This window comes from Hemitrygon akajei, chromosome 29 (assembly GCF_048418815.1).
Source record: "Hemitrygon akajei chromosome 29, sHemAka1.3, whole genome shotgun sequence".
In the NCBI taxonomy this organism is placed as follows: domain Eukaryota; kingdom Metazoa; phylum Chordata; class Chondrichthyes; order Myliobatiformes; family Dasyatidae; genus Hemitrygon; species Hemitrygon akajei.
The window spans coordinates 48,181,345-48,206,706 of NC_133152.1; the positions used below are offsets into that span (position 1 = coordinate 48,181,345).

General features: G+C 45.3%; 1 protein-coding gene across 2 annotated transcripts in view; it reads left to right on the forward strand.

Annotated features, from left to right (window-relative positions):
* Positions 1–10,036: 10,036 nt before the first annotated feature.
* lrrc47 (leucine rich repeat containing 47) overlaps positions 10,037–25,362 on the forward strand; it is a 30,329-nt gene continuing 15,003 nt past the window's right edge. The window contains exons 1-6 of one of the 2 annotated variants that reach the window (XM_073032398.1): positions 10,037–10,631; positions 13,539–13,982; positions 14,264–14,380; positions 15,245–15,360; positions 16,866–16,968; positions 18,671–18,760. In XM_073032398.1, the coding sequence (XP_072888499.1) occupies positions 10,077–10,631; positions 13,539–13,982; positions 14,264–14,380; positions 15,245–15,360; positions 16,866–16,968; positions 18,671–18,760 (1,425 nt within the window). In that variant the 5' untranslated portion in view covers positions 10,037–10,076. The remainder of the gene's footprint in view (positions 10,632–13,538; positions 13,983–14,263; positions 14,381–15,244; positions 15,361–16,865; positions 16,969–18,670; positions 18,761–25,362) is intronic. The other variant, XM_073032397.1, reaches the window with a different exon arrangement.

Genomic DNA, 25,362 nt, shown 5'->3' on the forward strand with positions numbered 1-25,362 from the left:
TGCCCTTGAATATTTTGCCTTTCACCCTTAACGGATGACCTCTAGTTCTAGACTCCCCCAACCTCAGTGGGCGAAAGGGTCAATAGAACACTGCCCGTTGCTCGGAGGCTTCGGAGTTCAATTCTGGCATCCTCGATAAGAAGTTTGTACATCCTCCAGTGACCATGTGGGGTTCCCTTGGGTGATCCAGTTCCCCCGCCCCTCCAGGATGAACACATACCGGTTAGTAGGTTCATTGTTGTTGGGCAGCAACCGTGCTGTTTCTTTAGCACTTTTTGTCTTTTTTTTACGAAGCTGAGTTTTTTAATGATGGAAAGCATGCAACGAGCCAGCCGGATTTGAACCTAGGAGCACTCGTCTCGAAGAATGCCTCTGGTTTAGGTTAACTGGTCATTGTAAATTGTAATGGGATTTACAATGCCTAAGGTTGAATAGGTACGTGGCTGGTTGGGTTGGAATATATTCTGTGCTGCATCTCTAAATAAGTAAAGGAACAGTGATAAGAAACGTTAACTATGGTACCTCTTGCCGTTCACACTCCAGAAGCTCCGAACCTGTTGTACCTCCTGCCCACTATAAACTACCATCACAAATTGTGTTTTATCTAACCCTGAGGGATGGCATCTGGTGTTTGTAATGATACACTCTTCCCCATGTAAGGGTAACATTTGACTTGAGATATGCGTGTAGGTACACGGGTAAAGAGGGCTTGGTGTGCAGGAGTCCATGAGGTCACGAAGAGTCAGACTGGACTTAATGACTGAACACCAAACGGGTAAAATCTAGCCCGCAACCGCAGCCCAATTTTAGATCACGAGAGCAAACATACCGAAGACGCTGAAAGCCTGAAATAAAATGTTTGGAAACTCAGCAGGTTTGTCTGCATCTGTGCAGAGAGAAACAATTAATGTTTCAGGTATTAGACACTTCAAGAAATTTTCCCGAACTTCAAGATTGTTTAATGCCATTTCCAGCACTCAAGTCTAAAGGGGAATGAAATAATTGTTTCTCCATATCCGATGCCACATAAAAACACAATAAGATAATGAACACAATAATAAGAAAGACAATAAATATATAAAATAGCTTATATACATTGATTGTACGTACATAAAGTGACGCTAGGCATGGGAATATCTATACATAAGTCTATGAAGGTTCTCAGCCATGCCACTGTATATCATGCAGCAGTAAATCAAGGCAAATGGACTTTCTGTGTTGTCTAGAAGACATTTGGCTATTCATCCAAGAGAGAGGCCTCATCATTCTCATCCATGGTGGTAGTTTTCCAGCTTATAAACTAGGTCTTTCGGATGAGTCTTGAAATGTCTTCTATGCAATACAACATCCAGTCGCCTTGATTTACTGCAGCTTGATATGTCTGTACATAAGGTGACTGAAGGAAATGATAGTGGTTGGGGGTGTGGAGGGCTGGGTTAGTGGGTGGAGGTGTTGATCAGCCTTGCTGCTTGGGAAAGGAACTGTTTTTGAGTCTGATGGTCCTGGTGTGGATGTTACATGAACTCATCCCTGACAGGAGTGGGTTTGCATTTTTTTAATTCGCTGCTGAGATTTAGAGGCTGTAAGCTAAGGCAATGTTTATTTCTTGTTATAGAGCGAAGCATCCTGGTGTGGATGCTTCGTAGCCTCCTCCCTGACAGGAGTGGATGAACAGCCCATGAGGAGGGTGGGTGGGATCCTTCAAGATGTTACTGGCCCTTTTCTGACACCTTTCTGTATATACGTCCTTGATGGTGAGTGGGCTAGTGCTGGTGATGCGTTGGCAGTTTTGACTACCTGTTGTCAAACCTTCCTGTCCGCCACAGTGCAGATTCTGTACCATGCAGTGATGCAATGTGTTAGGGTGCTCTCTACTGCACATCTGTAGAATGACGTGACTATAGCCATGTTGTAAGTCCCATCCAGTTTCCCTCTGGTCTTCTACTTAACCAATCCAATACACCTGAACGCATTATAATAAGGAGCAAGCTTGAGCCATTCTGCCCCTCATCCCTATTTTATCACCCTACTGTCAAAATACGTATACAGTATGTCACTACATACTACCCCAAAGTTTACTTACTTGTAGGCATTCATAGCAGACCAAATAAATACTTCAGAATCAATTAAGAATTACACAAAAACAAAGAGAGAATGAATGAATGAACAAATAAATAAATAGATAAATAGATAGAAAATAGTGAGAACATGAGCTGTAGAAGACTTGAAAGAAAGTCCATAGGTTGTGGATTCAGTTCAGAGTTGAGGAGAGTGAAGTTATCCATGATGGTTCAGGAGCCTAAGGGTTGAGGGGTAATAACTGTTCCTGAGCCTGGTGGTGTGAGTCCTAAAACTGCTGTACCTCCTTCATGGTGGCAGTAGTGAGGAAAAGGTATGGACTGGATGGTGCTGGGTGTGTGGGCCAGTCTTTGATAATGAATGCTGCTTTCTTATGGGAGTGCTCCTTGTAGATTTGCTCAATGGTGGGGAAGAGAACTCACTCCAATCGCCTTAGAATTATGGCAACTCATATTACCCATCTCCATCCTGGGGAAAAGTCTCTGACTGTCCACTCTATCTATGCCTTTTATCATCTTGTACACCTCTATCAAGTCACTTCTCGAAATAGAAAAGCCCTGGATTGCTCAACCTTTCCTCCTAAGACATGCTCTCTAATCCAAGCAACATCCTGGTAAATCTCCTCTGCACCCTCTCTAAAGCTTCCTGTAATGGTTCTGTGTTTCCTTCCAGCACTGTACCTGCTTCATGGACACTCAACATCAGATGGCAGAGGTGACTTTCCTCACTTAGGTAATAGTAGTGAGATCACTGGAGGTGAGTATGATATTCTCAAAGGAGTTATCTATTGGTGGGTCCTCAGGTGACTGTAGGGGTTGTCTATTGGTGGGTCCTCAGGTGTCCGTGGGGGTTGTCTATTGGTGGGTTCTCAGGTGACCGTAGGGGTTGTCTATTGGTGGTCCTCAGGTAATCGTAGGGGTTGTCCATTGGTGGGTCCTCAGGTGACCGTAGGGATTGTCTATTGGTGGGTCCTCAGGTGACCGTAGGGATTGTCTATTGGTGGGTCCTCAGGTGGCCGTAGGGATTGTCTATTGGTGGGTCATCAGGTGGCCGTAGGGGTTGTCTGTTGGTGGGTCCTCAGGTGACCGTAGGGATTGTCTGTTGGTGGGTCCTCAGGTGGCCGTAGGGATTGTCTATTGGTGGGTCCTCAGGTGGCCATAGAGGCTGATTCAGGATCCACAAAAACCGAGATGTAAGGATGGATTCCCTGGAGAATGCCTGTGCGTGACTTTGTTTAACGTGGGGAGGCTGATACACAGGCAGCCACCACACGGCCCTTGACATGTGGCATTGAACACTAGATGACTGGGGACCCTTCATTGCTGCAGCCTTCCTCCACCTTCACTGCTGTTGTGAAGTGCCATGCCAGCTCCACCACTGATCTTGGCGGGATCACTCTGTGACTGATGCCCTGAGCTGTAATTGTGTCATGCTGACCGCTACTCCCTCCACCTTTTCTACCAGGAGCTAAGTGGCAGATGGGTAAACTACAGTTGCCATCACTCTCGGGATCTCAGGAACCCACAAGCCTTTCCACCATGGCAAACTGACGATCCTTGGAGAGGATCTTTGCCTAGGTACAACATTCTATTCATCAAAAGCAAAACTTTTCTGAGTCAGAGATGTTGGTATAGAAACAGGAAACAGCCATTAATTCTCCACAAATCTTTTTAAGACAGCCACCTGACTGCTGCAGATTATTGAGATACAATGGAATAGGACCTTCCGAAGCTTTGGGCTTTGGCACCAAGCAACTCCCAATTTAACCCTAGCCTGATAACTTACAATGATCAATTAACCTACCAACCAGTGCATCTTTGGACTGTGGGAGGAAACCAGAGCACCGAGAGGAAACTCAGACATTCCATGGAGAGAATGTACAGACTCCTTACAAATGACTGCAGAACTGAACTCCGAACTCTGATGCCCCAAGCTGTAATAGCATCACACTAACCTATGTTCCTTAGCATTCTCGAGAGAAATTAAATGCTCCATCTGGCAAGATGACTAGCTCTGTACACAACAGCACCGACTGATGCTTTGCAACACAGTAATAAATCATCTTTGATGTGTACTCTGTCCCATTAGATTTATCATCTTCAGTGCTCCTCCATAACCTACCATTTAACCTTGAGAATATTACCCAGGACTCTTTTAAAAACCTATTATCTACTTTGGTCCCATGTGTCTGCAGTGCCTGAATGGAGAAGAACTCCGACTGGAAAGAGCTGCAGAAAGGGCTCTAGTCTCCCCATCAACGAGGACACCTTCATAAGGTGATATCTCAAAAAGGCAGCATCCATCATTAAGGACCCCATCACCCAGGACATGCCATCTTCTCACTTCTACCATCAGGGAGGAGGTACAGGAGCCTGAAGACACACACTTAACATTTCATGAACAGGTTCTTCATCAGATTCCTGAATGGACAATGAACCCATGAACACGACCTCACTGTTATTTGCTCTCTTTTTGCACTACTTAATTTAATTTTTAAAATATTTCTTATCATAATTTATGAGTTTATTATGAATTGCAATGTATTGCTGCCACAAAGCAACAAATTTCACAACATATGCCGGTGATATTAAACCTGATACTAATTCTGAGTTGAGGCAGAACTCTTGCTCCAAAGCCCTGCAAGATCGTCACTCCAATTGCATTGAAAAGGGAGACAGCGCAGTAGCCGAACAGTTAGCACAAAGTTATTACAGCCCAAGCAACAAAATTCAAATCCCACTGCTGACTGTAAAGTGTTTGTACATTCTCTCCGTGACGGCATGGGTTTCCTCCGGGTGCTCTGGTCTCCTCCCACACTCCAAAGACACACTGGTTAGGAGGTTAATTGCTCACGTGGATGTGATAGGGCAGAGCAGGTTTGTTGGGCCAGAAGGGGCTGTTACCATGCTGTTTCTAAATTAAATAAAAAAACTAAAACCCCCTCTAATGGTCATCAGCTCGACGGAGGAAGGCATCACAACTGTGGTCTGACTGACCTCTGAAATCGGAAAGTTACAATGTAGAATACATAAGATCAGAAGATACAGGAGCACAATTAGGCCATTTGGCTCACTATACAAGTGAGGCCTCACCAGTGCTTTATAAGGTATCAATATTACATCCTTGCTTTCATATTCTAATCCTCTTGAAATAAATGCTAACATTGCATTTGCCTTCCTCACCGCAGACTCAACCTGCAAATTGACCTTTTGGGAATCCTGCTCAAGGACTCCCAAGTCCCTTTGTGTCTCAGTTTTTTGTATGTTCTCTCCGTATAGAAAATAGTCATCCTTTCATTTCTACCAGAATGCATGACCATACACTTCCCGAAATTGTATTCTATCTGCCATTTTTTTGCCCATTCTCCTAATATGTCTAAGTCCTTCTGTGGCCTTTCTACTTCCCCTAAACTACCTGTCCCGCCATCTATCTTCATTATCGTCTGCAAACTTTGCAACAAAGCCATCAATTCCATTATCCAAATTATTGACGTTTAACATAAAAAGTATCGTTTCCAACACAGACCCCTATGGAACACCACTAGTCACTGGCAGCCAGCCAGAAGGGGCTCCCTTTATTCCCATTCTTTGCCTCCTGCCGGTCAGCCACTGCTTTATCCAGTTCTAGAATCTGTCCTGTAATACTATGGGCTCGTAACTTGTTAGGCAGCCTCATGTGTGACACCTTGTTCAAATGAATTCTGAAAATCCAAGTACACAGCATCAACTGATTTTCTTTTATCTATCCTGCTTGTTATTTCTTCAAAGAATTCCAGCAGATTTGTCAGGCAAGATTTTCCTTTGAGGAAACCATACTGTCTACAACCTATTTTATCACGTGCCTCCAAATACCCTGAGACTTCATCCAGAATAATCAACTGCAACATTTTACCAACCAATGAGGTCAGACTAACTGGCCTATGGTTTCCTCTGTCTCTCTCCCTTCTTGAAGCGTGGAGTGACATTTGCAATTTTCCAGTCTTCTAGAACCATTCCAGAATCTAGTGATTCTTGAAGATCATTACTAATGCCTCCACAATCTTCTTAGCCACCTCTTTCAGAACTCTGGGGTGTACAACATCTGATCCAGGTGACTTATCTACCTTCAGATTTTCAGTTTCCCAAGAAGAAAACCTTCTTTCTAGTTATTATAACTTCACACACTTCATGACCCCCTGATTCCTGGAACTTTCACCATACTGCTAGTGTCTTATGATTGTGTATGATCAGCCATGATCACAGTGAATGGCCTACTCCTGCACCTACTGTCTATTGTCTATTGTCTTCCACAGCAAAACCAATACTTATTCAGTTCATCCGCCATTTCATTATGCCCCATTACTACCTCTCCAGCATCATTTTCCAGCAGTCCGATGTCCACTCTAGCCTCTCTTTTACACTTTATGTATCTGAAGAAACTTTTGGTATCCTCATTAATATTATTGGCTAGCTTCCTAAAGTCTTTTTAGTTGCCTTCTGTTGGTTTTCAATAGCTTCCCAATCCTTTAACTGACCACAAATTTTTGTTCTATTATGTACTCTCTCTTTGAGCTTTTCTGTTGGCTTTGACTTCTCTTGTTAGCCATGGCTGTGTCATCTTTCCTTTAGAATACTTTTTCCTCTTTGGGATGTATATACCCTGTGCCTTCCGAATTGCTTCCAGAATTCCACCCATTGCTACTCTGCCATCATCCCTACCGGTGTTCTTTTCCAATCAATTCTGGCCAAATCCTCTCTCATGCTTCTGTAATTTCCTTTATTCCACTGTAATACTGATACATCTGAATTCAGCTTCTTCTCAAATTTCAGGGTGAATTTCATCATATTATGATCACTTGTCCCTAAGGGCCTTTTGCCTTAAGCTCTCTATCAATTCTGGTTCATTGCCCAACACCAATCCAGAATAGCTGACTCTCCAGTGGGCTCAACCATGAGCTGCTCTAAAAAGCCATCTCTTAGACACTCTAGAATTTCCCCCTCCTGGAATCCAGCACCAACCTGATTTTCCCAATCTACCTGCATATTGAAGTCCCCTACACTTGTGTACTGGAAATGTCTTCTCTCTATATACACATGACTGTGTGGCTAGACATAGCTCAAATACCATCTATAAATTTGCTGACGATACAACCATTGTTAGTAGAATCTCAAATGGTGACAAGAGGGCGTACAGGAGTGAGATATGCCAACTAGTGGAATGGTGCCGCAGCAACAACCTGGCACTCACCGTCAGTAAGACAAAAGAGCTGATTGTGGACTTCAGGAAGGGTAAGACAAAGAAACACATACCAATCCTCATAGAGGGATCAGAAGTGGAGAGAGTGAGCAGTTTCAAGTTCCTGGGTGTCAAAATCTCTGAGAGTCTAACCTGGTCCCAACATATCAATGTAGTTATAAAGAAGGCAAGACAGTGACTAAATATTTCATTAGGAATTTGAAGAGATTTGGCATGTCAACAAATACACTCAAAAACTTCTATAGTTGCACCGTGGAGAGCATTCTGACAGGCTGCATCAGTGTCTGGTATGGAGGGGACACTGCACAGGACCGAAAGAAGTTGCAGAAGCATCTTGGGCACTGGCCTACAAAGTACCCAGGACATCTTCAGGGAGCAGTGTCTCAGAAAGGCAGTGTCCATTATGAAGACCTCCAGCACCCAGGGTATGCCCTTTTCTCACTGTTACCATCAGATAGGAGGTACAGAAGCCTGAAGGCACACACTTAATGATTCAGGAACAGCTTCTTCCTCTCTGCCATCCGATTCCTAAATGGACATCGAACCCTTGGACACCACCTCACTTTTTTTAATATACAGTATTTGTTTTTTGTATGCTTTAAAAAAAATCTGTTCAATATACATATACTGTAATTCATTTATTTCTTTACTTTTTGTTTGTTTTATTTATTTATTTTTTCTCTTCTATATAATGTATTGCATTGAACTGCTGCTGCTAAGTTAACAAATTTCACGTCACATGCCGGTGATAATAAACCTGATTCTGATGACAGTTGAAATAGAACTAGGAAAATTCTTGGGTAATAATCATCCTCGATCAGTACCTCAAAAACAGATTAATCATCATTGCAAAACAGAATTTAGTTCAAGACTAATTGGCAAACAAAACAGCTGGCAAAAAAACAAGCTGCCCTCTCCATTGACATCATGGCTCAGACTGAGCTGTTTGTAGGGATGGTTTTGGGGAAAGGTTTCGGTTTAGGGACAGGGATGAGGGCGAGTTAGAGGTCAGAGCCAGCAGATGGTCATCATGTTCAAATTGGAGCTCTCTATGGTCATAGGCCAGCAACACCAGAGGTCAGCTTGGCGGGCACTGAGGCTGGAGACCTGCAAACTTCAGGTTGGTGAGTCCTGGGGTCGAAGGTCCATGCAGGCAGGAGGCACAAGAGCTGGTGACGCCCCCCACCCATCCCCCCAACCCCCGGCACGTGGGTCAGCGAAACCCAGATGTAGCTGCTGCTACTGTTGTTACTTGCTGGCCTTGGGTTGTGTTGGTTGTCAACATAAACATCATAAATCACCGTATGTTTTGATGTACACCTGAGAAATAAATCTGAATCTAAAGGTAAATCTAAAGAGGTTTAAAGATTAGCTTTATTTGTCACATATACATTGAAAGATGAAAGCACACAGTACATCAACAACCGACACAGTCCAAGGACAGCCCTCAAGTGTGTGTGTCTTCAACTCCTGTACCACCTCCTTGTTGGTAGCAATGAGAAGAGGGCATGTCCTGGGTGATGCCCTTAATGATGGATGCTGCCTTTTTAATGCCTTGCCTTTTGCTGGGAGGCTAGTGCCCATTATGGAGCTGGCAGAGTTTACATCTTTCTGCAGCTTTTTCTGACACTGTGCGGAGACTCATCCACACTAAATGGTGTTACAACCATTGCTCTCCACAGTACATCTGTAGAAATTTGCGAGAGTCTTCGGTGAGATACCAAATCTCCTCAAACTCCTAATGAAATATAGCCACTATCGTGCCCTATTTGCAATTGCATCAATATGTTGGGTCCAGGATAGATCCTCAGAGATGTTGACACACAGGAATTCGAAACTGCTCACCCCTTCCACTTCGCATCCCGCAATGAGGACTGGTCTGTGTCCCCTTGACCTCTCCTTCCTGAAGTCCATCATCAAAAACCAAAGTTAACTTGCCTCTAAACGGGGGAATAATTATCAGATGCTTTAAGTTTGGGACAGTTCACATCGTCCAGTGATACCACCCTCGACATGAACTGTAGACATTCACAAGACCATTTGGCCCAGAGTGTCAGTGCTGGCCAAAGGTAGACTGGAGGTGAATTGCACTTGGCAACTCAAGCCCTGCAGGTTGCAACTTGTTTGAGGACTGGCGTGTGTTACCTCGACCTATCCTTCCAGAACACCACAATCAATCCAATGATTTTGCTGATTTTGAGTGCTTGCGTATGACAGCTAGGGCGCAATATTTATAGTTGACCCCGACCAAAGGAGGGGCTTTCTGGCCTCAATGCACCCTATAATAAAATGACGTGTATGAACAGTATGCAAGACGAGTTTTCCTCTGTATCTTGGAACATGTGAAAATTCCTCTTCAACCCAAGACGTGATTAACGAGGACTCCCGCCCCGAGAACCACGTGACTTCAGCCGGCACCTGCGCACTAGCGGAGCGCCGTCAGCCGTGCTGCAGATCACAAACCCGGCTGCACCTGCGCACTAGCGGAGCGCCGTCAGCCGTGCTGCAGATCACAAACCCGGTTGCACCTGCGCACTAGCGGAGCGCCGTCAACCGTGCTGCAGATCACAAACCCGGCTGCACATGCGCACTAGCGGAGCGCCGTCAGCCGTGTGCAGATCACAAACCCGCTGCACCTGCGCACTAGCGGAGCGCCGTCAGCCGTGCTGCAGATCACAAACCCGGCCGCACCTGCGCACTAGCGGAGTACTGTCAGCCGTTCTGCCACGCACCTGCGCAGTAGAGCAGCACCGACAGCCACTATGGCGGCCCCTGAGTGGCCGGAGGTTGGGCTGGCGCTGGCCGAGGGTCGGCGGGAGCTGGTGGTGCGGAGTCGCCGTGAAGAGGGAGACGAGACGGACCCGCGGCTGTACGAGCTGGCGCAGCTTCAGCACCTGGAGTTGAGCGGCCTGCAGGCGCTACGGGGCCTGGACGCCAGGCTGGGCGGTCTGCGGGCCCTGCGAAGCCTGGTGCTGAGCGGTGACGGTCTACGGGAGCTGCCGCCCGAGCTCGGCCTCCTGGGCGGCTTGAAGCTGCTCGACGTCTCCGACAACCAACTGAGCGCGCTGCCCGCCTCCCTGGGCGACCTGGCCGAGCTCGGCAGCCTGCTGGCCCGCGGCAACCGGCTGACCGGCCTGCCTCCCCAGCTCGGACGCTGCGGCCGTCTCGCCCACCTCGACGTCTCGGACAACCTGCTGGTCGAACTGCCGGCCGCGCTGTTGGAGCCCAGCCTCCTCCCGCTCCTCGGCTGCCTCAGCGCTGCCCGCAACCGCATCGACAGGCTGGACTCCGCTGTCAGCCAGCTACGGGGGCTGCGGGTGAGGAAGGGGCTGGGGATGAGGTGGGGCCGTGGTCTGATCCAGCTCACCCTGGCTGTCCTCGCCCTCCCATAGCCGCCCTGGCTCAAACTGTGTCCCAGTAACTTTGATAATAAATTTACTTTGAGCTTTGTGATTTTCATTTTCCCCCTCGGCAATGTTTTTCATGCCAGCTACCTGAGAAACCCGCTTTTTATGTTGACACGTACAAACAAGCTGGGGGAACTCGGCAGGTCGGGGGCAGCATGTTCCTCCAGCGTGTTTGTACGTGACGATTTGACCACAGCATCTGCACTGTACTCTGTATCTGCTTTTTGTGTTATCTGTCAATGACTTGGATGACGGAATTAATGGCTTTGTGGCCAAGTTTGCAGATAATACGAAGATTAGTAGAGGGGCAGGCAGTGTTGAGGAAATAGAGAGGTTACAGAAGGACTTAGATTAGGAGAATGGACAATGAGGTGACAGATGGAATAGGGTATTGGGAAGTGTATGGTCATGTACTTCCGAAGAAGAAATAAAAGGGTATAATATTTAAATAGCACATTTAAAAAAATCTGAGGCGCAAAGGGAATTGGGAGTCTTTGTGCAGGATTCCCTAAAGGTTAATTTGCAGGTTGAGACTCTGGTAAGAAAGGCAAGTGCCTTTTCTAGAATATAAAAGCAAATATGTAATGTTGAGGCTTTATAATGTGCTGGAGTATTGTGAACAGTTTTGAGCCAATTATCTAAGAAAGGATGTGCTGACAATGGAGAGGGTTCAAAGGAGGCTCGCAAAAATGATTATGGGAATAATCATTATGGGCTTGTCGTACTAGGAGTGTTTGATGGATCTGGGTCTCTACTCACTGGAATTCAGAAGAATGAGTGGGGATCTCATTGAAACCACTTGAATGTTGAAAGGCCTTGATGGAGAGGATGTTTCCTATAGTGTGGGAGTCTAGGACCAGAGTGCAGAGCCTCATAATAGAGGAACATCCATTTAGAACGGAGATGAGGAATTTCTTTAGCCAGAGGGTGGTGAATCTGGACTTCATTGCCACAGACGGCTGCAGAGGCAAATCATTGAATGTATTTAAGATGGAGGTTGATAGGTTCTTGATTAGTCAATGCATCAAAGGTTACAGGGAGAAGGCAGGAGAGAGTTGAGGGAAATGGATCAGCCATGATGGAATGGTGGAGCAGACTCTATGGGATGATTGGCCTAATTCAGCTCCGATGTCTTATGGAAATGGGGTGGTGTTTTCAGCCACCTCAATCCCTCTTTATGATGCTGCTATCCTTTTACATGCTAAAGGCTGAAGATCCAGCAGTGATGTGAAGGAAACTTTTTTTTGTTAGCCTATTATAGTTTACAATGCACAGTTTGAAAGTGCAGTTAAGGCAGATACAAGTGTGTTTTTCGCAGTGGGTATGGACAAATATTCAAAGCTGAACAATTTGTAAGGTTAATGAGGAAGGTTGGTTCTATGATTCGGAATTGTGGTATAATTATGTAGACACAGACTGAATGAATTGACTGGTTCCCTTTGTGGTGTAGTAAATTTATACTCTTAAGGATCCACTATTTCGTATAATAACCCCTTGGGATCCATTCTTCACATGCCCAGCAAATTGTCACCAATGATACATGCTAATATACAACCCTCATCAGCCTTCATGTCTATTCTCATCAAAGGTAAATGGTTCTTCAGCCTCATTTATGTTGCTTTCCAGGGCTATTTCACAATACTATATTCTCCCCTCCATTCCCCCTCCCCCACCTCCGGCCAAAATCTACCACTAAATTTGCCTTGAACTTCTCAAGCCCTTGCTATGATTTCATTGGTCTTCTGGCTGCTTGTTGTCATATATGATGTGTTTTCAGTTGCTGGATGCTAATGCCAGCATTGTTGTGATGGTCCAATTGGCTGCTCCTGTGTTAAGACGTCTATGATAGAGCAGCTTAACCAACTACCCTGGACAATCATACAATCTCCTTCATAAGCCCCATCACCCCTCCTGGGGCGTAGGCACCAACAGCAGCTTCAGATTGTGCCATTTAATTCCTAAATCTCATCGCCCCTACTGGGGTGTAGGCCATTGACAGCAGCTCACCAGAGTCCTCTATCCTGGGACAGTCTTTCATGTCTCCAGGTGTAGCCCATTGTCCTGGTGTATCTTTCCTTTCCCAGGGATGAGGTCTTTGGAGGTTCTGTAGCTCTGGGATTTTATGGGATGTGGTTGCTAGCCCTATGTCTAACCCTCTTCCTTTCACAGCTGGGCTTGTGACCATCCATGGTGGGGTTCGTCTTCTAATTGTTTGTGGTCTTTTCTGATGTGTTTTCAGTACTAATGCTGGCATGAACATGATGGGCCAATTGGCCACTTCCCATCTTAGAGCAACTTTTAACCAGCTACCCTGGGCAATGATACAGTGACGTCCCTGGCACTCCTCCTTCCCTTTTGTCCATGATCCACTCTCCTCTCCAATCAGATTCCTTCTCCAACTATTTGTCTTTTCCACCTATCACCTCCCAGCTTCTTCATTCCCCCCCCCACCGGGATTCACCTATCACCTTCCAGCTAGTCTTCTTACCCCACCCTCCACCTTTTTATTCTGGTATCTTCCCCTTTACTTTCCAGTCCTGATAACCATATAACAATCACAGCACGGAAACAGGCCATTCCGGCCCTCCTAGTCCGTGCCGAAGGGCTGATGAAGGGTCTCAGCTTGAAACATTGACTAGTTATTCATTTCCTTAGATGTTGCCTGACCTGCTGAGTTCCTCCCAACATTTTGTGTGTTGCTCTGGATTTCCAACATGTACAGAATCTCTTATTTTTGACACTATAATGTTACTAAATTTATAAAGCTTTCCATTGTGCAATAATCACTAAACCTGCCTTTCTCCAATTGTGTTCAAGACACTGGATCTATCGGATAACAACCTCTCAGAGATCCCCTGTGAGCTCGCTGACTGTCCCAAGCTGAAAGAAATCAACTTCAAGGGAAACCAATTAAAAGACAAACGATTGGAGAAAATGGTGAATGGTTGCCTGACCAAATCAATCTTGGACTATTTGAAGGCAGGAGGCCGTAGAAAGGGGAGAGGGAAAGCTGATAGCAGTGAGAAAGAGAAAGCGAGGAAGAAGAAAGCGGTGAGGAGAGATGATGCCGAGGAGTCCGATGAGATGGAGGAGCTGAACAGCCTCGTGTTACGAGTGCTGCATGTTTCGGAAAGGCCTTGCACCGTGTCAGTGAAAGTCAGTCCCAGTGTCAAGGACGTGAGGCCTTACATTGTGTGTTGCATCGTGGAAGGCATGCAGTTGAGACAAGGAAATGCATTGAAACGATTCCTTGTGGCTCAGGTAATATTTCTTAAAACTATGGACTTACTAACGTGCTCAGTTTGTCTCTGTTCTGGTGAAAGGTCCAAGTCCTGATGACAAACATAGAACTGTACAGCCCACTACAGGCCCTTTGGCCCAATGTTATGCCAACCTTTGAACCCACTCCAAGATCAATCTGACAAATGCATACTTTTATAATAAATTTGCTCCGACTTTGACCCATATGCTGCGTAATAATTAGCCTCTGTTTTAAGACCTTGCAGGTAACCATATCAATCTTTATATTTTCTTTTTCCCAGACCAAATTGCACGATGATGTCTGTCTTAAAAGAACATTGGCAACTATCGCTACTCATGACTTGCAGCGGGTGAAGGGACCGCTGTTATACGATGCTAGACCCTCACAATCTCTGAAGGTAAACATGTAGATTTTTTGCAGTAAATTGGAATGTACACGAGCTAAAATGATCAATTGAGTCAGCGAATCATAGTTGTGAGAGATTAAAAATGCTGTCACAACAAGCAGGATTTCCTGGTTGCCACCCATTTTAGACCATAAGACATAGGAGCAGAATCAGGCTATTTGGCCATCAAGTCTGCTCCATCATTCCATCATGGCTGATTTACTTTCATCTGGGTAGCCTCCAACCAGAAGGCAGGAACAGTGATTTCTCTAACTTCTGATACTTTTGTCCGCCTCCCCATTCTCTCTTTCTCCATTCCCCACTCTGGCTCCCCTCCCATCCCTTCCTTTCTCCTCACTTGCTCATCACCTCTCTCTGGTGTTCCTCCTTTCTCCCTTGGCCCACTCTCCTCTCTTATCACCTTCCTTCTTCATTCTTTACCTCTTCCACCTAACACTTCCCAGCTTTTTACTTCATCCCCATCACCTAGTCTCTCCTGCAATCCCGTACTCCTCCCCTTCTCTCCAACTTCTTGCTCTGGCTTCTTACCCCTTCCTTTCCAGTCCTGATGAAGCGTCTCGGCCCAAAGTGTCAACTGTTTATTCGGTTCCATAGATGCTGCCTGACCTGCTGAGTTTTTTCCAGTGTTTTGTGTGTTGCTCTGCATTTCCAGCATCAGCAGAATCTCTTGTACTTAAATACAATAAAAATCTGCCTTGGTTTGTCTCTTGTACTTAAATACAATAAAAATCTCCAGTGAAAGGGTTTGCCTTGGTTTGTTACTATTGTCTGAAATAAGGAACCCTTTAATTGGGCTACCTCAGCCACTGACAAGATTTCATGGATTTAATGCAGCAATTGTATCCGACCTTTCAGATTACCCCACTCGGAAGGAAGGAGGTTAAGGCGGTGGACCTGGTACGACAATTACAGATGGAAGCTGACGAGCAACGAAAGCAGAAGAAGCGGCAAAATGTTTCTGGCCTTCACAAGTCAGTAACACTTGACATTATCAATTCTGTCACTGCATGATCGTAACCCTGTTAACATTTGGTGAAATATAAAATCACTATGCTGCAGCCAGTTTATTGGTGTAATGATGCCAGTCTTTGGTGGTCACCTGTGATGTAAATTTTCACTGGCTCTGGGAGGTTAAAGGGTCAGTTTGGTGCTGGTTTTCCGTCGATGACAGGAAACCTGTGCAATGGAGTTCTTAAAGTGGAAAAGCCGCTGTACTGGGGCAGCTCCACTCTCAAATCCGGAAGCCCGTAACCAGTGGTATGAGTAGTTATCATTACTGGGGTCTTCCTTGGTTGCACTGGATGACCGTGACTGCTTCTGTACCTTGTCGTACCCTTTGCTCTCCACAGAGTGTTGCAGAACTGTCTTCCTGGCCATAATATCTCACTAGATCACTGGAGCTGATTTCATGTGCTAGGACAGGCACGTCCCTATTTCACCAGGGAATGAGGCCCACCGGCTACCCTCACTTGGTTTAGCCTGCCTGTCAAAATGTTGTATCATTGAGTAGCTGCTGTCACATGCAAGCAGCTACTTGGAGCCACAGGTGAGAGCTGAGTGTCCAGTGGGGCCCAAAGGTGATTGAGCTGCTCCAGAATAGACACGTCAAGCCCCGTCAGAGAGGTGCTAACCTTCCCAGGACTCACCGTACACCCCAAAAGGATCAATCTACAGTGGAGCTATTGCTGTGAACTGTAGGGCTTGGACGTGGGGCGATAACGGTATCTGTTGTGGCTCTGCACCTCTGGCTTCGATTCTGATTTTGAAACTGGAGCACAAAACGATAGGCAGACTGAGCAGGGTGGTCTGTCAGATATAGCCCACACAATTGAGGCTGTGCTTGCCCCTTGTGGATCCCATGGAGTGGTTCGGAAGAGGAGTGAAGGGATCTTCTCACTGTTCTGATGCTTTACCTGATCTCAGTCAATGCAAGAACCAGTCACCTGGTCATTGTAACCCTGCTGCGTGTAAGTGGCTGCCCAATTCCCCATTAAACAACCTGGACTCTTCAAACATACTCCATTTGCTCTGAAGTGCTTTGGAGAAACTTAATCATAAAAGGTGTTTAATAAAATGTTATAAAAGCCTTTGTTATTTTTCCAAGTGTTCATCTGCTCAGTTAAACTACGTTGGGTGCCACAGTAGCGATGCAGTTAGTGCAATGCTATTACTGCTTATAGCATTCTGGAGTTCGGGATTCAAAGCTGGCACTGTCTCTAAGTATGTTCTCCCAATGAGCCCGCATGGGTTTCCTCCGGATGCTTCAGTTTCCTTCCACATTCCAAACACGAATGGGTTACTAGGTTAATTGGACATTGTAAATTGTCCTGTGATTAGGTTAGGGTTAAAAGCTGGTGAGTTACTGGGTGGTTTGGCTTGTTGGGCTGGAAAGCCTGTTCTATGCTGCATCTCTAAATAAATGTTGGTGTACAAGAATCTGAACTTTCTTTAATCTGTGCTGGTTTTTGTTTTCCAGATATCTGCAGTTATTAAACGGGAAAGAGAATTTTCCCTGCTTAGTTGATGCGGAAGATCATGTGATTTCTTTCCCACCGATCACCAACAGTGATAGCACTAAGGTATGTTGGCTAGTAATGGTTTTAATAATTAGTGTAACTCAGTACAGTGGGAGGTCAGGGCCTCAGCTTTTTGGCTGAGTACTTTGTTAAGTCTGATGTCCCAGAGCCCTTCAGGGTCTTTGACAGTTTATTATATTTCTCTGCAATGAAGTGAGAATACTTGGAGACTAGGTGTGCAATAGATTATTTTGCTTTACCCTAGTGCTTGGAGTTAAACGAGTTCCTATCCAGCCTTCCCCAAGTCTGTGCTGGGTCATAAGATGCAACATGAAAATAGTTTGATTCATTCTAGCGTAAATAACTGCTATGGACGGTCACAACCCTGGCTGTGAAAGGAGGAGGGTTGGGCATGGGGCTAGGAACTTCATCCTGTAAAAACCCAGAGCTACAGAAACACCAACAGAAGCTCCAAAGACTTCATGCCTGAGAGAGGAAGGATACACCAAGAAGATGGGCACCTGGAGTCAATGTGAAACACTGGCCCAGGAGAGAGGACTCTGGCAAGCTGTCAGTGTCCTATTGCCTGTGTAGAGTTACGGGCTTAACAAACTAACTAACATTCGAATGGAATTGGACTACAGTGCAAAACTACTGGTCATTCTCTTTAGACAGGCTCAGAGAGACACAGGAAGTGCTGATGTTTCCATAATCTGCCCATTTACATATTCCCGCTGTACCACTGACTGGCATCTTCAGCTGCCAAGACCCCAGGCTTTGCAATCTCATCCCAGCACTACAGAGGCTAGCTGCTTTACCTGGGTTATAGGAAGCTAAGGAGGAACCTCTTAGAAGAGTATAAAGTAATGAGGGTGCAGATAGCGTAGTGATTAGAACAATGCTATTACATCTCTGGGCATTGGAGGAAGCTGAGGGGTAATGATAAGGGCATCAGAGGAAGCTGAGGGGTAATGATCGGGGCATCGGAGGAAGCTGAGGGGTAATGATCGGGGCATCGGAGGAAGCTGAGGGGTAATGATCGGGGCATCGGAGGAAGCTTAGGGGTAATGATCGGGGCATCGGAGGAAGCTTAGGGGTAATGATTGGGGCGTCAAAGGAAGCTTAGGGGGTAATGATCGGGGAGTTGGAAGAAACGTAGGGGTAATGACACTATTACAGCTCAGGGTGTCAGAGTTAATTTCCGGCATCCCCTGTAAGAAAGCTTGTATGTCCTTCCTGTGTATGCATGGATTTTCTCTGGGTGCTGCAGTCTCCCCCCTCAGTCCAAAGACATACAGGTTAGTAGGTCAATTGGTCACTGTCTATTGTGCTGTGATAAGGCTGGGGTTAAATCGGTGGGTTGCTGGGCATAGTGGCTCAGTGGACTGGAAGGACGTGTTCCACACTGTATCTCTAAAAGAAGAGGCCAGGTCCTGGATGGTGAGGGTCCTTCATGATAAATGCCACCTTGAAGCATCGCTTTTTGAAGATGTTCACAATGGTGGGGAGGGTTGTGCTGATGATGGAGCAGGCTGTGTTTACAACTGCCTGTAGCTTTTTCCGATTCTGTGTAGTGGCCCTTCATTCCAGACGGTGATGCAGCCAGTCGGAATTCCCTCCACAGAACATTGTAGAAATTTGGTGACATACACAGCACACTAATCATTGTGGTAAGACTAGAGCTTTGGGTGCAATAATTCCCCTACCACACCATTGTCCTCAAATTGTTTGTATTTTACATTATTATGTTTCAATCCTTTGTTAGATTAGTAAATCTACAAGGCAACTGTTCCTGGAAGTAACCAGTTCAACCAGTCTACAGGCCTGCAAAGAGGTGATGGACAGCTTGATTATGGTGAGTGATTCAAACCCTCCTCCTGTGTTTCTTTGTTCTGTTTGATTTTCATTCTTATTTTGTAGCCACTGGTTACACGTTCAGTCTATACCTGTCCTCACAGGTATGAAGTTTTGTGATTTTATTGAACTTGCTGGTTTGGACACAACCTGATCCTTTGTTAAAATGTAACTGTGACTTCTTTAAGAGCTTTCAATTGACTGTCAGTTTCAAATGTAGGGTATGGGTAGACTTCACATAGCCTCCATCTATCTTCCTAATAATCAGGTTTATTATCATTGACATATGTCATCAAACATGTTTGCATTGCAGTGCATAATTAAAAAAAACTATAAATCACTAAGAAATATAGAGAAAAAAATAAATACTGCAAAAGTAGAAAAAAATAGTGAGGTAGTGTTCATGGGTTCATTGTCCATTCAGAAATCTGATGGTGGTAGTGAAGAAACTGTTACTCTACCTAAATATGATCTTCAGGCTTGGGCTTCTCCTGGGTGATGATAGTTGCCACTCTTTTGAGGCGTTGCCTTTTGAAGATGTCCTCGACGGTTGGGGTCTAGTACCCATGATGGAGCTGGCTGAGTTTGCATTTTTGGCAGCAGCAGTTAAAACTATAAGACATAGGAGCAGAATTAGGCCATTCAGCCCATTGAGTCTGCTCCGCCATTCCATCATGGCAAATCCCAGGTCCCAGTTAACCCCATACACCTCCCTTCTCACCATATTCTTTGATGCCCTGACCGATCAGGAAACTATCAACTTCCGCTTTAAATATACCCATGGACTTGGCCTCCGCTGTAGTCTGTGGCAGAGCATTCCACAGATTCCTTACTCTCTGGCTAAAAAAAATTCCTCCTTACCTCTGTTCTAAAAGATTTATAATCATATAACTGTTGCTTGGCACCATGGAAGTCTGGACTTTGAACCCCATGGTAAAGACACCCAACACATTTGATTCCATCCAGAATAATGGATATTTACTCTGATAAGGATCTTTCATTAATGGAGCAAAGAAGTTTGAAGGATTTAAAGATGCATCACAGTATTGAAGTGAACACACAGAACGTAGAATACTACAGCACAGTACATGCCCTTCGTCCCACAATATTACAACCTACTTAAGATCAATCTAACCCTTCCCTCCCATAGCCGTCCATTTTTCTATCATCCACGTGCGTATCTAAAGAGTCTCTTAAATGTCTCTAAAGTATTACAGGAAGGATGTTGAGACCTTGGAGAGGGTGCAGAGGAGATTTACCAGGTTGCTGCCTGGATTAGAGGACATCTGCTATAATGAGAGGTTGGAGAAAAGTGGGTTGTTTTCTCTGGAACAGTAGAGTCTGAGGGGAGATCTGACAGAGGTTTATAAGATTATGCGAGATGCAGATAGAGTAGACAGGCAGTATCTTTCAGAGTTGAAATGTCATACCAGAGGGCATACGTTTAAGGTGAGAGGGGTAAGTTCATAGATGTAAGGGGCAAGTTTGTTATACTGAGTGGTGAGTGTCTGCAATGCACTGCCAGGGATGGTGGTAGAGGCAGATATATTAGAGACTTTTAAGAGAGATTTAGATAGACACATGAATGTGAGGAAAATGGAAGAATATGGGCATTGTGTAAGCATAGAAGATTAGTTTAGTTGGGCATTTGATACTGAGTTTAATTAGCTTGGCTCAACATCGTGGGCTGAGAGCCTGTTCCTGTGCTGCATTGTTCTATGTTACACTCTAAGATCAATCTAACCCTTCCATCCTGCGTAACCCTCCATTTTTCTATCATCTGTGTGCCTATCTAAGAGTCATTTAAATGTTCCTAATTCCCTGACAGCGTGGTCCACACACCCACCACTCTACCTTTGACACCCCCCCCCATGCGAGTTTAAGTTTAATTGTCATTGACCAAACAGCCTTCCACCAGGGCCAAGGTGTAAGACCATGCCACAATCACACACAGTACGAGGCATATATCAGATTCAGATTCAGTTTATTGTCATTTAGAAACCACAAATGCAATGCAGTTAAAAAATGAGACAACTTTCCTCCAGAATGATATCACAAAAGCATATGACAAAACAGACTACACTAGAAAATCCACATAACGTTTGACAATCCCCAATCCAGAGTCCGGAGAGGCTGCTGTGTATTAATATCGCACTACCGTCTTAGTGCGTTCCCCGGAAAGGAGCTCCAAATCCACCAGACAAACAAGACCAAAAACTAAAGCTACAAGACCTGTACAAAACCACATAGTTACAACAGTGCAAACAATAGCATAATTGATAAAGAACAGACTATGGGCACAGTAAAAATAGTCCAAAGATGTTAAAGGACTATAAGTTCAAAAGAAATCACCACACAGTTTCCACAAGTCCCCAGGGTTCCGACAGACTCGCCATCTCACTCCGGCGGCAGAGGGGAATACCCCCACTATGGACTTCCACAGCGCCGCCCGACTCAGCCTTGCAGACGCAGCACACAACGAAAGCTCCGTCGAACCCAGCCTCGCAGACGCAGCACACACCGAAAGCGACCTGACCACAGCGGACTCCGAGTCCGTCGAACCTCCGAGCCGACGACCATCCCCTCTGGCACAGCTTCTCCGAGCACCATCCTCTGCCGAGCGTATTAAGACGGCCCTGCCAACGGCCATTGGCAATGCGACCCCGAGGACTGGGGGCCTGTTGTTCCCAGCAGAGTCCCAGACCTCGCAGCAGCAACAAAGAAGGTCTTCCTGGAGATTTCCCGATGTTCCTCCATGCTCCCATGTCCGTTTTCAATCGATTATGATTGCACACGGCACCCCACTTCACAAATAACAGATAATCAGCTCCGCAGTGGCCGCTGCAAGCTGTGTCGCACCGCCATCTTGGAAAAAATATATAATCACAATAGGAGTAAAACATACAGTCACAAAAGAATTATAAAGTCCCTGAGTAAAATGGCATGCAGACTGATGGTGCATGAGATGTTTTCCTGGAGCCACGTTTCTTCAAGAGCAAGCCTGCAGCAGTCTGATTATCTTGTGCTAGTGCAGCCGCAAGCAAACACAATCCAGCTTGCCTTCTACTGAGCAAACACTGGAGGGCAGCACTGACGGGAGGAGCCAGCTCCCAACCCAGCATGGAATTCAGCCTCTGATCTCTCCCACACTGCCTCCAGCATCTCCTCCCCTGGCCCACTGCAAAAGGTGACACTATGGCATGAGGACCTGGTCTGGCAGCAACCAAGGCCACGTAGCTCTCCTGCTGTCAGTCTTACCAATGAACCAGTGAATCGGACTTGCAATATTCTACATTACCAATGTCCGAAAGGATCTTGCGATCACAAGAAAAGTGTACAAGATAATCATTTTCACCAATCCTCCAATCTCCTTAAAATTATGGAACTATGATGCATATTTGTATTTTTGTTCATAACAGATATAAAGAGGGCTCTCATGTGATGAGGACAGACATATTACCCTGGTTTGCAGTTGATGCAAGTCAGCAGAGTAAGCTTGGCAGCCTTTTAACAAATTGCAGGGTAACTGTATACCCTTCCGTGATGTGCTGACAAAAGCCTTGGAATTTGAGCTGCCGCTGTTTATAATAAGCAGCTTTTCATTTTATTGGGTGTCTCAGCTGAGCCAATGAATTCCTCTCTTTCCATTCTAGCTTCAGCCTGCTAATAATAGGCTTTGTGGGATTTGAATGGTCTGTTGGATTCTGATGTTTAAGACCCAGGTTCTTCAGAAGTCAGGAAGGAGACACGAAGCTTGTTGCTTGACCTTTGTTTTATTAGGAGTTGATAGAACAAAGGGAAATTGAAATGAACAATGGTAGAGATGTACTAAGTGAAGGGAAAGCTAAGATATTAGTTGGTGCTCCTTCATGGTTAGCTATTTTTATACCCATAGATGAGGAAAATTCCATTCAAATTTATAATAAAAGTCAGCCAATGAGATAGCACTTATTCAAATAATGCAGAATAAAGAAACTCGCAGAGCTTTTCAGAATTATCCCAATATAACCAGAAAAGGGGAGGTTATAAACTCTTACATTGTAATACAAGCAGATAATTGTTAAACTGAAAAGAAAATATCAATTGAACAGTCAAGTCAGATCAACAGGACTAAGAGCTTTGATTAGATTGAGTTGAGAGTACTCAATAACACAATTATGTGAATATTGGACTACCATCTATGAACCACTCAATAGCATTGTTGAAATAATTGCGAAATGCTTGAGGAATTCAGAGGACAGGCAGCATCTATGGAAGGGAATAAACAGTCAAGATTTTGGGCCATTTGGACTGGGAAGGAATAAAAAGGGGGTGGGGATGGAGAACTGGTTAGAAGGTGATAGATGAACATAGAATAGTACAGCACATTACAGGCCCTTCGGCCCACAATGTTGTGCCGACCCTCAAACCCTGCCTCCCATATAATTCCCCACCTTAAATTCCTCCATATACCTGTCTCGTAGTCTCTTAAACTTCACTAGTGTATCTGCCTCCACCACTGACTCTGGCAGTGCATTCCACACACCAACCACTCTCTGAGTGAAAAACCTTCCTCTAATATCCCCCTTGAACTTCCCTCCCCTTACCTTAAAGCCATGTCCTCTTGTACGGAGCAGTGGTGCCCTGGGGAAGAGGCGCTGGCTGTCCACTCTGTCTATTCCTCTTAATATCTTGTACACCTCTATCATGTCTCCTCTCATCCTCCTTCTCTCCAAAGAGTAAAGCCCTAGCTCCCTTAATCTCTGATCATAATCCACACTCTCTAAACCAGACAGCATCCTGGTAAATCTCCTCTGTACCCTTTCCAATGCTTCCACATCCTTCCTATACTGAGGCGACCAGAACTGGACACAGTATTCCAAGTGTGGCCTAACTAGAATTTTATGGAGCTGCATCATTACATCGTGTCTCTTAAACTCTATCCCTCGACTTATGAAAGCTAACACCCCATAAGCTTTCTTAACTACCCTATCTACCTGTGAGGTAACTTTCAGGGATCTGTGGACATGTACCCCCAGATCCTTCTGCTCCTCCACACTGCCAAGTATCCTACCATTTACTTTGTACTCTGTCTTGGAGTTTGTCCTTCCAAAGTGTACCACCTCACACTTCTCTGGGTTGAACTCCATCTGCCACTTCTCAGCCCACTTCTGCATCCTATCAATGTCTCTCTGCAATCTTCGACAATCCTGTACACTATCTACAACACCACCAACCTTTGTGTCGTCTACAAACTTGCCAACCCACCCTTCTACCCCCACATCCAGGATGTTAATAAAGATCACAAAAAGTGGAGGTCCCAGAACAGATCCTTGTGGGACACCACTAGTCACAACCCTCCAATCGAAATTACTCCCTCCACCACAACCCTCTGCCTTCTGCAGGCAAGCCAATTCTGAATCCACCTGGCCAAACTTCCCTGGATCCCATGCCTTCTGACTTTCTGAATAAGCCTACCATGTGGAACCTTGTCAAATGCCTTACTAAAATCCATGTAGATCACATCCACTGCACTACCCTCATCTATATGCCTGGTCACCTCCTCAAAGAACTCTATCAGGCTTGTTAGGCACGATCTTCCCTTCACAAAGCCATGCTGACTGTCCCTGATCAGACCATGATTCTCTAAATGCCCATAGATCCTATCTCTAAGAATCTTTTCCAACAGCTTTCCCACCACAGACGTAAGGCTCACTGGTCTATAATTAACTGGACTATCCCTACTACCTTTTTTGAACAAGGGGACAACATTTGCCTCCCTCCAATCCTCCGGTACCATTCCCGTGGGCAACGAGGACATAAAGATCCTAGCCAGAGGTTCAGCAATCTCTTCCCTTGCCTCATGGAGCAGCCTGGGGAATATTCCATCAGGCCCCGGGGACTTATCCATCCTAATGTATTTTAACAACTCCAACACCTCCCCTCCCTTAATATCAACATGCTCCAGAACATCAACCTCACTCATATTGTCCTCATCGTCATCAAGTTCCCTCTCAGTGGTGAATACCGAAGAAAGTATTCATTCTCAGAAGTGAAGCCAGGTGGGTGGGAAAGGTGAAGGGCTGGAGAAGGATTCTGGAGAGAAGAGTGGACCACGAGAAAGGGATGGAGGATGGGAATCAGGAGGAAGTGACAGACAGATGAGGAGAAGAGAAGGTCAGAGTGGGGAATAGAGGAGGGGGAGGGGTAAAGGTTACAGGGGGGAGAAATCAATATTTATACGATAAGGTTGGGTGCTAACTACAGAATGTGAGGTATTGTTCCTCCACCCTGAGAGTGGTATCATCGTGGCACAGCAGGCGGCCACGGACCAACAAATAATGGTTATGTTCTCAGGAGATTTACTTGATGTGGTTGGTGGTGTCAGGTATCTGATTCAAGATTCAGGATTGTTTGATGTCATTTCCAATATACAATTGTAAAGGAGAACAAAATAATTGTTACTCCAGATCGAATGCAAGACAAAAAAAACACAGTAAGATAAAGACAATGATAAAATATAAACACATAAGTTAGCTTCTGTACATAGATTGATTGTATGCCCATAAAGTGATGCTAGGTACAGGCGTGTCTGTATACAAGGTGACTCTGACGGGAAGTGAT